The sequence below is a fragment of the Rhododendron vialii genome, chromosome 4a (genome assembly GCF_030253575.1).
Source record: "Rhododendron vialii isolate Sample 1 chromosome 4a, ASM3025357v1".
Classification (NCBI taxonomy): domain Eukaryota; kingdom Viridiplantae; phylum Streptophyta; class Magnoliopsida; order Ericales; family Ericaceae; genus Rhododendron; species Rhododendron vialii.
This window is the reverse complement of record NC_080560.1, coordinates 39,963,650-39,979,797: the sequence shown is the minus strand read 5'-3', so window position 1 is coordinate 39,979,797 and position 16,148 is coordinate 39,963,650. Positions and strand designations below refer to the sequence as shown.

The following is a 16,148-nucleotide window of genomic DNA, read 5'->3' as shown; positions in this document are numbered from 1 at the left end:
TATCGGTTTTCGTTGTCGCATTATGTCCTGAAATCTTTTTATGAAAGATATTTTATTCCGCCAGTCCGCACGTTAGCAGCCACGTGGGCATAGCTATTGGGGCGTTTTACGTACTACGTGTTGCAGCATGGAGATTTTTTAAATTGATTTGGTAGCACATTTGATCCTCCCTCGTAAGGGTCATCATTTAGCCCGAAGCCCGCGACCTGGTCCGGGCCCGCCCGAGCCCGCCGGGCTTTTACCCGGTCCGAACCCGTAAAACGGGCGGGCTAGCCCGGCCCGTAGTTTGTAATGGGCGGGCTCAGGCCTATGAATTTTTACTCGGCCCGCCCGTAGGCCCGGCCCGTGAGCCCGCCCAGTAGCCCGCCCGTGGTACCCGCCCAAAAGCCCGCCAACGGGCCTGCCTATTAGCCCAAAATCCCACAAAATCCTTTTTTTTTCCCTTGATTTAATTTTACCCAAGGAAATTTAAGCCCGCCCGTTGGCCCGCCGGCCGGGCTTGGGCTTCAATTTATGGTAGGTAGCCCGGCCCGCCAAAAAGAAAAAGCCTAATTGGCCCGGCCCGATGATGACCCTTACTCCCTTGTTATCGTCAAAATAAAATTATGGCCCATCTCGACGAGAGATATCAGTAAAGTAAAATATTATAGCACTTTTATTCAAGTATATTTTGAGAAATAATAATTTTTTAATATAAAATTTATGTTAACAGGTAGTTATTTTTTAAAATACTTGGATAAAAGTAAAAAAAAATTACTTTTCTTATTCCTCTTATCGAGACGAATCAATAACCCACAAAAGTTTAACGCAAAACTAGAAAATGCGAAAAAAAAATTCAAATAAGAATAATTTTCAGATTTAAGTTAAGTTTAAGCTAAATCCAAGAGAACGAAGCTGCCCTCGAACCAAATCCTGGCTCCTCGTTAGCCCAAATGGTCGCAAACAACAAGTATTACTGAATTCTCAGTCTTAGTTGACGAATAGATGTTGTATTTTTGTGATATCGTTTGATATGATATCACTCGAGTGATCCTTCATAGAACCAGGGCCAAAAATTTCGAATTTTAGGGCACTTCAATGTATTGTTTCGCTTTCTAACATTTTCTCCTTCTTATGTTTTGTTTCCTTTAATATGGGGAGGGAGAGAGAGAAAGAGTAATAAATAAATAAAAAGAAAAAGCAATGTCCGGTAAATGGTAAATGGGTATATATGGAGAGGTACTGTAGCAAACACTATTTTAGCTATCCTCTATTGAGGCTGTTGGAGAACATAATTTTTCGCATTTGACTAAGTAAAATAGCTAAATGTTAATTTGACCTAATCTCTCGTACATGCTATTGGAACATGTACAACAACAACTAGCAATAGCTAGTCTTTTTCTTTTCTTTTCTTTTCTTTTCTTTTTTTTATCAAAAGTAGCAATAGCTAGTCAAACTTCGAAAAAAATAAGTAATAATCCAACAATGCTCAGCAACCTAGATATTTATTTTTATCTATATATTTCTCTTCTAAATAAATACTCCAATAATGCTCAGCAACCTAGATATTTCTCTTCTAAAATATTAAGTACGGTCTTGCTATTGTCAGCCGAGTGGGCTGACGATAAGTACACTAAAAAACAAAGAAAACACATAATTCTGTTTATTTTTTGCACTCTTTAATACACATTCACACACTTATTATTGTCAATCTATTGGGCTGATTTTAGAATTTTCCTATTAAGTAATGTTTTGTCAATCACAATCTTTGACCAGTTGGCCTCCGAATATACTCAGGTGCCGGAATACTTTGACCTAAATTTGCCAGCCAATCCACCTGCAACTAGAACTGCTACTCCATATTTACTTCTGGAATTCTGGAATAGTATAATTAAAAGTTAATTGTTTTTAAAGTTAATAATATTAATATAAAAAATTATTTATAATAGTATAATTAAACTTAACATCTTTAGAAATAATTAAATTTTGGATTTTGAATAAACAAAACTAACATTTTTCAAGAATCAAATTTTGTGGATCCTGTACTACATAAGTTAACTAGTTCCAAATTTTGTTTACACATGTGTTTCAACTAGTATTTTCTTCTTCTCTGCTTCTCTTGTTCTATATCTTCTTCACTTCATCTACAAATTGTTTCTCTTTTTTTTCCTCCAAAAGTGAAGCTCATATCTCTTCATCATCTACAATTCAACCCATCGTCGCCGGATTACGGTATTTCGTTCTTTTTTTCCGTTTCTATTTTACTCCATTTTCATTCCTCCCCCGTGGTTGAGTATATGAAGAACCTTGCATTCTTTTCTAAATTCAAGAATACGTTTGATTTTTTTTTTTTGGATGATTAAGAGAGTGGTGGATTTGTGATATTAGTTTGGTTAGATAGGCTACAGAAATAGGGAAAAAAAAGTTTTCATGTTGTTTTGATAGAGAACACTAGGAAGAACAGGGGGAGAGAAAGTGAAATTATAGTGGACCCATTATTTTGGTTATAAACTAGAAGTGACCATTGTGAATCTCAATATTATTAAGCTTAACAATCTCTTAAGTGAATAATCAAAAGCTGATATATCAACTTTTGGTTATCCATTTTTTATTATACCACTGTGGATGGCCTTAGCACTCCTCTTTTATCCGGACTCGGATCCTGTCCATTTGCTTCGGACCAATTCGGTCCATTTGGGTGCATCACGACAACAACTCCAAATTAACCATAGCATTTCCTCTATTGCAACTCTCAAGCTTGTTCGGTTTGGGTTTTGAAGGGGATTTTAAAGTGTAATAAATTGAGAGAAATAGATAGAGAAAATTTATTAGGGATCAAACGCAAGAATTTTGAGTAACCCAAACGAACAAGCCAACCTCTCTAAGGGAATGGACACATTGCTACCACAACATCAAATTAACTACTAGCATATTAAATTTCTATATCTGCTTATTTATATATAACCCGGAATTCTCCCACAACTGACCCCAATAGTTAGATTCTTTTATTCTTGATGATGTACGCATTGTTGAGCATAATTTTATCCTTAATCTATATTTTGTTAGCCCTCTTTAATAATATATTGCAGTCTTCATCTATTCATCTGTTGGACTATCTTATTTAATATCTATGAAGTTTTCCCATTTCTCGAAAAACAAAGCTAGCTCCCCTAAGAAAAAGGGGTCTTCTTCAAGCCACAAGAAGAAGCCAACATAAGACTGGAAAGATGAAATTAATCTTCAAGGCACAAAGTTTCCATTCTCTGCCCATTTTCCATGCCCAACTAAACCCTCTACTTATAGGTAATCCCTAGCTTTGTAATTTATCGTTCATAGTATTGTATTGTCAGTATACTTTGAGACTAAATCAAAAAATGTGGTGATTGTCGAATCCAGACTTTGTTTCAAACAAATCTCATTGCAATATACAGTGTATATTGTATTTATTTTATGTGATTGTAAATACAATTGTTTTCATGCACAAATAGCCTACTAACCAAATAAAATGATGAGCTACAAATAGATAGGAATCTAGATTCCATTCTATAGAGGTCAAATACGAGAGATTCCCCCGATGCAGCCAGAGTCCTCGCCTCCCGTTTTGAGTTGCCTGAACAAAAGAAATTTGAAGCTGAAGAGATGGCAAAACAAGTTTTGTAGAATTAATTTCAAGAATGAAAATACAAACTATGGCATATGAGGAGAATAACATAACAAACAACGATCTAGTGAGCAACATAATATCCAACAACCATAGAAAATCATATCCAAATAACACAAAATGCCAATGTATAATCTCAAAATTGGATCCAACATTGCACTTAGAGTCACCGCGAATAGGGAGCCGAAAAAAATCTTCCTAAGTCCATCCGGAGAAGGTGCTAAAATCGTATCCTGTGAGACGGATGAATCCTAAATTGTGTCAATCCAACTGCAACGATTTTCCCGGCCCAAAACTGCATAAATGTGCTTGGGTTAAGTATAATTTCTGGGTACCCAACGGACTTTGTAATTTTGTCATTGCAGCCTCAGCTCACATAATCAAGCTATTGTTTTCTGAAATATGATTCTCATCTCTCCTCTACCCATTCCCCAAGACAAGCTAGAACTCCAACTTACCTGTAGCATTTCCTCTATTGGAGCTCTCAGGGTCACACAGTTTTCCTCTCTATGGGAATCGACACATTGCTACCACAGTATCAAATTATTCTGGCATACTAAACTTCTATATCGATGTATTATATACCTACATGGATGTGTATAGATATATGCATGTATTTACTGAACATACTTAACAAACCAGTCCACCATATCCTTATGTGCTTCATCTGCAAGCTTCACTGCCACTGTATCTTCATCCTTGTACCGCACCGTCCACCCGTGTCTGGCCCCAGGAAATATCTTCACAAAGCAATCAACCTGTAAAAGAAGCAGAGGTCATAACTTTCTCAATCGGTTACATAATTGACGGCTTCTTCAGAAAAGACGGTCAGGGGTGTCCACGCCAACTTAACTAATCCCCTCCGCAGTTCGGTCAAAGGCTTAATTGATGACTTCTTGAGGTATGGAGCAAAATAGATACATAAAAAGCAAAGGGGTCTAAATAATAATAAGTTAGTAACAATGAAAAGTGAAAGAAATCTCAGCATCAAAAAAACCTCAATGACTAGCGTCAGTATATTCTACCAGGGTATTTGCAAACACATGCAAGGAAGTAAATTGCCTCAAACTCGGGAAATTGGAAAGGAAATGACGGCAACCTTTACATGTATTGAAATGCTAGTCCAATGAACGCTACATTAGATCCTAATCAAAACCAACAACCATCAATATGATAAACGAGATGATAACCCAAATGAATCTGTCGTCCCTGCTGCCCATCCATTTCTTTTTCTATCGCAAAAATTTTAAATTTGAAAAACCCGTCGCACATCAGAAGTCTATATGGGTGATTTGGGGTATTTAATCAATCATATCATGTGTGAAGCGAAGTCCCACATCGCCTGGGTACCAAAGTAAGTATAAAGTATATAAGCGTGAGGACACATTCACTTCATAAGCTAGCTTTTGAGGTTGAGTTCTACCCAAAACTATGTAACATGGTATCAGAGCCGGGTATACAAGAGATGGGTAGGATGCGTGTCTCTGACCTGCACGCGGCAGGTGCAGTTGAAAGCCCCTTTTCAGAGTCAGTACTATTTTCAGTTGAACGCAGCAAATCAAGAAAAGAAAAGATGACACTCTGAAGAAATGACAATAGAAACTGAAAATCAGCACAGATGAAATAGATATAAATTATAATGCTTCATTGCCAAATCGTTGGGGATTGCCTACCTCAGGTTTGGCTTTTAAGTCCTCAGCAAACTTTTTCAAGAGTTGTGGTGGAGATATTGGGTCTATCTCCGCTCCCAGTATTGAAATTGGAACCTCAACAGCTGAAAATGATGCCAGCAGTTAATGTGTTGTAAATTAACACAAACAACCCTGCCCCATGTTGGAAATATTCGTTACAATTTCTGTAAACTATAATTACTGGAGACAACAACATGAAAAATAAAATATTGAGATAATTATGTAAGCACAAAATTAGGAGTCTAAGAGAAAACTTATGTGGATAGAGAAGATACGTCCCCGCTTGCACCGAGTTGTGTGATGTTCCACTCCCAGTAGTGACAACTCCAGGAGTTTAAGTGAATGGGGTTGTTTCGAAACCAGAATATTAATTGTGATGTTAGAAAACAACAGGGATACTACCTAACACTTAATTATATAAACAAGTATTTTTTGTTGTCTAAAACGTTATTATTTTGATAAATTAGGGTGTCCGGACCGGCTTATGCACGCATCGACTAATCTCTTGGAAGATCAATCTAGTGAGGGACGGGGATCTCATTTCTCAATTAAAGCCGAGGTAAAGTCCCGTATGTACTGACCCCAAGGGACTTGATAGCAACTGAGAGATTTCAACCTTGAAATCTTAGAGCGGAGTAAACCCTCAAGTCACAAACCTTAACCACTAAAACTACCCCTTGGGATTATCCGGAACAATTTTCACGAGATGAACCATAATTTTGTATATATTAAGAGTCTCTCCATGCAGATTTGTGCACATATTTGAGCACGAACATATTTGGAATCATCTGAAGAAAGTGGACTAAATTCAGACGATGAATTCTCATAACGGGGAAAATTTCTTTTGTTTTATAGGCAATTTCGTTTTTCCCATGGGGTCATACGACCCCATTCCTTTGGTCATAGTGTCGCCACTGACTCCCAGATAAAACAATCCTGAAAAGGGTAACTTTCTTCGAACCAAGAACCGCCCGTATGCTCTAAGTATATATCTTGAAAAAGTAAAATACAAATCTGGAAGCAAAGTGTATATTGGTATGTTTAGTTTGTTGTAGTGTAAGGGTATTTTTCTGTGTTTTCTCTCTGTTAGGAGTAGAATGCACCAAGTTCTCTCTTCTTTTTCTACCAGTACCGCTGCTATATATATTTATGAATAAATTCGTAGGTTCAGGCCCAAGGGGTGATGGAAAATAAATGCAATCTAAGAAACCTCACCAGATAAGAATAGGATGATGTGCCTATTAAAGGTGGTAGAAGACTCCACATGCACCCTCTGTCAAGGTGCCAATTTGGTGACTATGGAGTTAAAATAATATAATGAATTTGCACAAGAGCATAAATGCCTAAGGCATCCAAAGCCAAACTTAATTGCACAAATGACTAAATCAAAACTCCCAGGTCTAGATAGGTTACATGGTAATAAATAATTACATAGTAATAAATAAATAGATTGAGATTAAGATTTTAAATTAAATACAAATCCCCCACGTATTTTAAAACTAATACAATATCGCAATGGATGAAGGTACCTTTCGGGTTTGAACCTACACTTAGTGAAAGCAAGTTTTAGTTTAAAGGAACCACAGTGAACCAAAGGCCTTGAACCAAACTTCTACTTACCATGAGTGTCTTTAGGGAGTAGCCTAATTTCCCACAGTAGCGACCCCACTTCCACACTCACTTAGGTGAGACCTTAAAGGTTATCTGTGACCGATACCTCGGAGAATACCTGCCTCGGACTCATTAAGAGCTAAGCTCTTCCTTAACCCGTCACATTACTAAGCACTATCACCATATGAATAGGACTAAGGAATTTTCCTCAAGCAACAATTTTTTTTTGCTCGGCAAAACTCAAGCAACAATTTAAGAGCTCCTCCTAGTCACTGTATGGTTTCGTTGTTACCTATTGAACCTTATTCATGAGATCTCCAATCACAAAGGTTAGGTGTCCACCGTGGTGACTACTTTATAGCCTTCAATCCTTATTCCCCTCGATGATTCAAGAATTAGCCTGCTCACTAATTAGAGAATATGTTTTGTTCTTTTTTTAGATACAAACATTTCTCAACATCCTCTTTAAAGACATCACCGATGATTTAAGAATTAGCCAGCGTGCTAATTTTTTAGATTGAGAATTCTCTTTGGGCTGCAGGCCCCTACATTTCTAGATATTTACCAGAGCTCCAGTATTGCTTCATTTCAAGCTTGCCAACATTTACTACCTGAAAATATATATCCAACATTCTCCAACACAAAATTAGTGGAGTTTAATTTCACGTGACAATTGGTAAAAACTAAGATAACATACTGCACCCCAGATGAAGAAAAGTATAAAAAACAAACCAAAATGTTCAATATGTGATGACTTAAACTAACTTTGGTTGGTTAATGAAAGATTTTGCCAGGAAGGAAACTCGCAGAATATTGAGTCCCACTTCATAACCAAATCAACGAAAAGACATACGAAATATAATAGATGGGAATGGCTCAGTTATGGAATACATACCCTGTACATCCTGCCAAGAAACAAATGATGGATGTAGCAGCACTGTAGCTTGAACGTAAGCATACTTTGCTAGTTCTACAACAACCTTGGCTGAAAAATACGTAAAGTTAAACACAAGCCACGGAACAAACGAGCGACCACATAAACCATGTTTGTGATACATGTATCAATTACACGAAAGAAACACAAAATAATATTTCTCCAGAAGCTAGCTCACCTCCCCAACAAAAACCTGCAGCTCCAATACTGGATATCCCTTTACATTTTAGAGCCTCAATTACTTGTTTCGCATCTTCAAAACCTTTATCCTGTGAAACAGGGAACACTTTCTTCAGTGACTAGTGTTTTAACACTCCCTTTTAACCGAAATGCCATTAGATTCTTGGAAACTATAAAACATGCTTCCTGATTTTAACTTCAGTTGGAGAAGGGGAAAAAGAAAATAAAAGCTCATAAGAAATGTTCAATGTTTCCAGCCACGTAGAAATTGTCCCATGGGACAGCTGAATCGCCATATGCAGGTTCGCAGGAGAGGAGGAAAATGTGTACCACACCACAGAGACTTGCCGCGACAAACAATCATATTCTGATATGACTTTTGGAGCCTAGGTTGAAATAAATAGCACTTTATAGGGACTTATGTTCCAATTAAGACTAACCGGGAGATGATCTATCATATAAACAAGCAAAGGCCTCTCGAGGTTTTCGATGTAGGGATCTCCATAAAAGAAGTCAGGAACCACCACGTAGAAACCAAAAGCTGCAACTTTATCAGCAAGTTTCCTGTAGATGTAAAAGCTATTGAAGTGACGTTCAAGAAAAATGTGCAATGGGAGTGCAAGAAAACACATATCCACCCCAATAAGAATCAACAACCAACTAAATAGTATTCAGGATACGGCACCAGAATGACACCACCTCAGGCTCAGGGTCTGAATTTCGACATCCTTGTGTGCTACAAGCATACAGGGAAGAATGGTGTAGCCATGATGGTCCAAAGTCAATATACCAACTCCGATGGATAAGCATCAGGCAGCGCAATGCCACTAAAACTGAGAGATCCATATTTAAAGCATACAATGAGTGGAGAGATCACTCAGACTCATATATTAGGCTCATGTTCTAGTTTTGAAGGGGTTCACTAACTGATATAAGACAAACTTTTTCCAACACTCCCTCACACAAGGGGAGACAAATACAAGATCCAAAGCATAGGGATCGTGATGAAACGAATTGCAGTTATACCACAAGGAAAGGAGAGATCAATCTTGAGAGCTTTTTCCAAACAAAACTCTGAAAGCCTAGCTTTGATATCATGTTGTACCATCCAACTCAAATCAAATTGTCAATATGTGGGGAGGCCACCCTGGTTCATATACTTTGAAGTGTCATTTCCCATGTAGGCCAACCAATTTGAACAACATAGCCCATTGCTCGACATCAAGTCCCCACCCACCCCCAAAAAATACACTAAATATATATATATATATATATATATATATATATATATATATATGTGTGTGTGTGTGTGTGTGTGTGTGTGTCCAACAAATTATCATTCTTCCAAATCAGTTTTCTTCCTCTTGGCGAGTCACTGGCACATATCACACGTGGTATCCTCTACATGTTGAAAATCCTTATAAGAAAAAGATTGTGCTGACTATTTGAAACCTTTACAGTTGAGCTCCCAAGATCATTGGAGGAGTTAAAGATATTCTCGTATATTAATCATGAACACAAGTAGAAACTCTCAGAACATAGTTTCGAACTCGAAAGGGATCTTAATTCAGATAAGATTAATAAGAGAAAATGAATTTCAGTTCAATGTCATAACCCATAAAGATGTCTAGTCCCATGGCAATACTGTCCGAAACAAAGGGCAGCAAGAAAGCCAATCCATACTGTAGCAGGCAGAAATCCGAAACAACAAACAAATTGATTAACTTGTGAAATAACAGAGAGAGCTTGCTACAAATGCTTTGAGTGGTTGCATGAGCAGAGTTGAGACTTAGTAGTACCTCAATTTCGGAGCTTGATATCCTGAAGAATGAAGTCACCCATATAGATTAGACAAAACAGTCATAAGACCGGCGATAACAATGATATTGATAACAGAGAAAGATGAAATACATAGGAGACATGAACCAAAGAACACCTATGCACATGTACATGTGCTTATTAGTACAGTTCGGAGCTTGACATCTTGCAGAATGAAGTCACCTATGTAAATTAGACCTAACAACCGTACGAGTAATGATCACAATGACAGAATGATGGATGACAGAGAAAGATAACAATCAATAAGAGACATGTCCCAAAGAACACACATAAGAACGTATACATGTGCAAAACAAAGAATTATCAGTTAATTGCATAAACTTGTCCAACTAGAGGACAACAGCACCTAACTCCAAAGCACCATCACCTTCAAAATAGGATAATTAGCAAACCTCAACTGAGAAATCAGGATATCTGCACACATAGCTGTCAGAAAAAAAAACGCAATTCCACAAACCATAATTTGAGGTCTACTAGTTGAAATTGCAATAGCAAAAATTAACAAACATTTTCGAATTCTCGTGTTGGGTGGACAAACGCACAAAGAAAACTGTAGCAGGCCGAGCAAAATGGCTCGGGCCATTCCGAGCGTGATCTAGTATTACTTTCAACTCCAAGACATCTTTCTTTGGACGTTCGGATCAGCAACCGTAGCCGAGGGTCCCTGTTACCGAGGGTTCCTCTAATTACTACTTCCTTTAATGCTCCATTTCCCTACACCTGCTCGGGGTGGAGGATATGTTCGTTTGGACAGCTGCCGAAGGTCCCACAACATGCTCGGTGTCGAGCATGGCTTGGCCGACGATCCAGCTCATCCGCATCAGAACAGCAACCATGGCTATGATGATGTTCGTGATGTCATCCGAACGCTTAAGAGGACAATGATGGTGGCACGTGAAGGTGCCAGCTCATCATGAAAACGGTTGCAAAACCCTAAACGTGACGCAACAGTGACATCAGTCGACGCGTGTCGAGCGTTGGTGCAATCTTGGAGACCAAGCGAAGGGTTTCCTATAAATATCCCATTATGCCTTCTTGGAAGAGGTACGCTCAAACGAAACCCTAGCTCCCAATCTCTAACTCTTTCTTGCAAGCAAACTGACTCTTGCACCGGAGGGCCATCCCGGAGAACCTCCGGTGTGGTCTCTTAGTCGTGCTTCGTTTTGCAGGACTAAGCAAAGGAGACAGGAGCTAACCCCGAACCACCATTCAAAAAGAACGAACCATCCGGAACGGAGCCCCCACAAAAACTGCACTAGTTAAGCAATCTTTTTGGTACAGTAGGTGAAAAGGAAAGAAAGGATTGTAGTCTCTCACCGATAGTAAGCCAAAACATGGGACGTAGGGATATTGGTGGCATTTCCTTTCCTTTATTTGTATTGTGATGGAAACTTTGGGTATGTTTACGACTACGCAACTAATTTATCGCCGAATTCTCTTTCTCTCCCCGTTTCTCACCATTTCTCACCTGGTTTTACAATCTAAACATGTGAGAGTGCCCTTCCTCTTCTTTACCACTCCATAAATAGTGAAAACTGGTGCACACAATTACCCATTTAGGGAGCCATGTATATCTTTGTATCGCCTTTCTTTCTTGCTTATTCTTCATTCTTTTGTAGTCAATAAACTTTATAAAATGGACATGGAAGGATGCCACCCATTTACAAAACAACGCCAACGACAAAAGAGATCCTATACATCAAAAAGCCTAAAAACCAGACTAATGCAAACCTTGTAAAGACTACTCCACTCTATCCCGAAAAATATTTATCATATCAAGAAATTGATCAAGGGTCAGATTGCTTGATTATTCTTTGTGCGAGTGTGTATGTGGTGATCTGGGTTGAATCCACAATGAAAACTTTATATCGAAACCCAAAACTAATTGGCAATAAGTGGAGAGGTCCCTCATGTTATTAAGTGATCTCTCATTTCATACACAAGCAATGTGAGACTACTCTCTAACACCTCCTCATGTGCATCCACAATTAGGTTTGTCACTGTAATGTGTGTTGGAAATTTTACAGAATTTCAGATGAATGAAATCGGGGCTGCCGGAGGGTCTCTCGAGGCAACCGAGCATGTGCCGTATTCGTTGTATCTGGACGTACCACAATCAATAGACGTATTGATGTGTGAATTCTGTAACCTCCGAAACTCCCCTATGATTGTGAATTCAAATCCCGTAACCTCCCTATTCATTGGCAGATTTGATTGGCAGAATTCATTGGAGAATTCATGGCTGCATTCATCATCCTGGAGTTACAATTGTCACCTCCTTTGCCTATAAAAGGAGGCTCCGTTTTTGGAGAAGTCACCAGCAAACTCACAACATTCTAGCACACTCTGAAATTCGTTCTTGAGAGAGAGAGAGGCAAGCGGTAGTCAGTTCGCCAAGGCGGTCGACGGCGGTGTTCCGACGGCTTGCGGTTTAGCCGAGCCAACCCTGGGAGGAAGATGCCGAACAAGAACCTACAACACCGACGGTAGACGGCGAATCTTTCTTAAGGAGACTGTGGTATCACACAGGACTCGGTTTGATTTTTTCTGAAAATTCAGTTTGTATCTCGACTGTTTTATTCTGCTCTGCATTTGTATTTTTGTTTCGATTATGTAATTGTTACAATATTAATGAAATTGTTCTCTGGAATTATATGTTATGCCAAAATTTTCCCAACAATGTGTGGGCTATTTCAATTTTAATTTGGGATGGAATGGGCCCGCTTCGATACCATATGATAACTTTATATACAACCCAACAATCACGTCCTATAACCTCTCAAGTGCTATCAACTTATTTGAGGCTAGTCCATATGGAGTTATGCTCTGGATTTAATTGGGACCCCGCAACCTGCAAACAGGCATTGGAATTGGTCCCTGGTAGTAGTCGAGGTCCGTGCCGCGTAAGCTGGCCCGACACATGAGTTATCCAAAAAAAATGTAATATCTCATTCCATACCCAAGCAACGTGAAATTATTCTCAAACATTTAAGATCAAATTAACCAAGGAGACTCCTATACAAACAGGTGAACAAAATGCCCAAAGGCCATATCACATATCGAAGCGGAAAGACAGTATATGAGTTGGGTAAAAAGTACCAAAAACGTCTGAGGCAAGAACCACAGCAGACTTGAAATCAGGGGACCCAATTACATAGCACTTGAGCCCTCCAACTTCTTCCTCGTGCAATATGCCACAGCTTGAGCTGAGGACTGGTGGGTTTTCGCAGCACTGAGGGCCTGACATCACTTGATATCAATATGGATTGGTGGAAATCTTCAGTGGTAAATACCTGAAATTCATATGGATCTCCCAAAGGCTTTTCCGAACTCTCATTACATTTTCCAGAGGAAAAAAAGAAAGGGAAGAAAAAGCCCGTACGGGTTGCCGCCGGCACCATTCAAATTCTCCCCATAATTTATGTACCTTCCATCAAAATATATATACATATGCACATACATACCAAGCTTCTACTAATACTAAAGGCGCATTTTCCTTTTCCGATCAAATTTTGATGATCCGAACCGTTCAATATGTGCAAAACGTGATTTTACAATATTCAACAAGAAGTTGGCAAAAAATATGACAGGAAAGTGCTTGATCCGAGCAGTTTTTCTTAATAATGCATTTACGTTTTTATAAAAAAACTGCTCAGATCAAGCCCTTTCCGGTCATATTTTTGTCCAATTTCTTGAAATCATCCTTAAAATCACGTTTTAAACACATTGAACAGTTCGGATCATCAAAATTTGATCAGAAATGATGTCGAACTCATAAAATCCTTAACTTAGCAAGTTAATAGACACCTTTAGTAGAAGGATACTGTACACATACAAACGCTAAATATTGGCAGTGTGGTCAAAGGCTCAAAGCCTCAAGACAATTTGCTTTTCTTAACATCTCAAGCGGGGAACTGAGACTCTCCGAAAACCGGAGGTAACAAGAAATAATAGAGAACAAATCTCCAGTCACCGTCTATGTCGTCGGAGCCGCCGCCACGAGTTAGGCCACTTATTGAGTGTCTATCCAACCATTGTGGATTCATTCTTGGATAACCCAAATATTAAGGTCTTTGCACTCAATGACAGGCTCTGGATGTTGAAATTTTGTAACCTTCAAACAGTTTTCTATTCTTTTTGAGAGCAATGAAATTGTCTGTTGTCAAAAAATAAACAAGTGACATATTATTATCGATTGAGAAAAATAAGAATCTTGATTCAAGTCAACTCTTCTGGGTTTAATTTTAGTATGCCCAATAGTAACCAAATAGAATTAATTATTTGGTTACTATTCTTTATTTTTATTTGTGACAGGTTAGGGTTGAACTAAAGAGAAAAGGATTTAAAAATAGATGCCACATACACTACATCATTTCACTATATTATTCACTACATTTTTGTTGGGACAAAAATTACCATAAATTTTAAAATAATGTTTTTATGGGGTCCTGTAAAATTCAATTCCAACGGAGATCGGTAAGTGTATTATATCTGGATTCTTAGGGGCGAAACTGCGCAATTGAGCAGTTTCGCCTTACGAATCAAAAAACAATACTTACCGATATTCATTGGAGCTGATTTTTTACAAGGCTCCATGAAATCTTATTTTAAAATTTATGGTAATTTTTTTTGTATTTTTTGGGACCCGAAGTGGACCCCACAAAAAAATGTAGTGAAAGGATGTACTGTACCTAGACTTTTTTTATAAAAAAAAAAAAGTAAAATACTTCCCGAAAGTGGAAAAAAAATTCAGTGCTGGGTGGTGACCACGTAGTGCCCGCTCGGTGTATCCGAGCCGTCCATTGCGTTTTTAGACTGCTGGAATTTGGAGAGTGAAAGTGTTGGGGTAAGAAGAGAGAGGATTTCAATCCGAACCATCTAAAAATGTATTGAACGGCCCGAATGTGCCGAGCGGATACCCCATGAGATATACCCTCGGCACCGAAAAATTTCTCAAGAAAGTCAATTATTCTTGGATAGGATGAATCTTGTGTGTTTTGACTTTTGACATGCATATGTCCTAACTCTGTAGTAAATGTAGTGCGCAATTCGAGTCGTAAAAAATTGTTGTTAACATTTCAAATTTACTAAAACTATCATCTATAATACAAAAAAATTGTTATTAACATTTCAAATTTACTAAAACTATCATCTATAATACAAATCGCAACAGTGTGCTCGCTCACACATTTTCCCTGCATAAATCTTAGCCATTGAATTTAGGACACATTTTTCTTCACAAATTTCCACCCTTCATTCAACCCTTGGCATTGAATGACTCAGATTGATTTCATCCAACGGTTGAAAGTTGCTCAATATGGTTTCAGTCGAATTTTTGGTAATGATTGGGTGGACTAGAGTTGCTCATTACGGGAAGATTATGGACTATAATTACAGTCATACAAAGACTGATTTATACGAGATTTTTGGTAATGATTTCTGAAATTGCCATTGATTGGCATTGATTGGGTGAGAATATAATGACATACACACACAACAGTTGTGTAAAACACAACACACAACCAATCTCTAGCAGTCCATTGCTGTAATAAATGGCCAGGATTCACTCAAACTATTTTCCATAAAAGTTAGACTTTTTCTTGGAAGATTGTGTTTAAAATCTAGACCATCCAAATACATTTAAACGGTCAGAATTACGCACACAACCAACACAACGGTTGTGCAAGTAGCATTTTTGTTGGAAAATACAATGACGTGCTATAAATTGGGTAAGATAATATAATCACATGCAATAATGCTGTTGATTGGCGGCGTTGATTGGGTGAACAAATTTTGGTAATGATTTATTTGCCTTTGAATGGACTACGAATTTTTGGTAAAGATTTATTTGCCTTTGGGTGAACGAATTTTGGTAATGATTAATTTGTTCAAAATAGCAAATTTTGAACAAAATTTTGGCTAAGTCAAATTTTGGGTGAACGAATGTCTCTCTCTCCCTAATCGTTTTCTTTCCAGTTCTCTTTCTTGTCTCCGTGACTCTTGCCTTCTCTCCAGTTCTCTTTTCATAGGTATGGCTCTTTGTTCTCTTTTTTTTTTTTTTGAACAAACGGTTGTTGTGGTTGTGAATCGAAAAATTAGTTGTTTAGAAAATTACTTCTTTGTTCTGTACTCACACTGTGAATTCTCTATCCAGTTTTTTTTTTTTTTTTCCATGTCTTGGAATATCAAAGCTTTCTATTTTAATTTAAAGCACAATAGGCGTCCGTGTTCTCATTTCAATTTTGCGTATCGA

General features: G+C 38.1%; 1 protein-coding gene across 3 annotated transcripts; it reads right to left on the bottom strand.

Moving 5' to 3' along the window:
- Positions 1–3,248: 3,248 nt before the first annotated feature.
- Positions 3,249–13,338, bottom strand: LOC131323537 (endo-1,3;1,4-beta-D-glucanase-like). 3 transcript variants are annotated; one of them, XM_058355377.1, is made up of 8 exons: positions 12,995–13,338; positions 9,856–9,877; positions 8,497–8,620; positions 8,055–8,145; positions 7,838–7,927; positions 5,314–5,414; positions 4,271–4,398; positions 3,249–3,589 (listed from the first exon to the last, which is right to left on the bottom strand). In XM_058355377.1, the coding sequence occupies exons 1-8, from the start codon at positions 13,140–13,142 to the stop codon at positions 3,532–3,534; spliced, it is 762 nt and encodes a 253-aa protein (XP_058211360.1). In that variant the 5' UTR covers positions 13,143–13,338; the 3' UTR covers positions 3,249–3,531. The 3 variants fall into 3 exon arrangements, with proteins under 3 accessions (XP_058211360.1, XP_058211362.1, XP_058211361.1); XM_058355379.1 differs by lacking the exon at positions 3,249–3,589 and having other exon boundaries at positions 4,258–4,398; XM_058355378.1 differs by lacking the exons at positions 3,249–3,589; positions 4,271–4,398 and adding an exon at positions 4,811–5,221.
- Between the last annotated feature and the right edge of the window lie 2,810 nt (positions 13,339–16,148).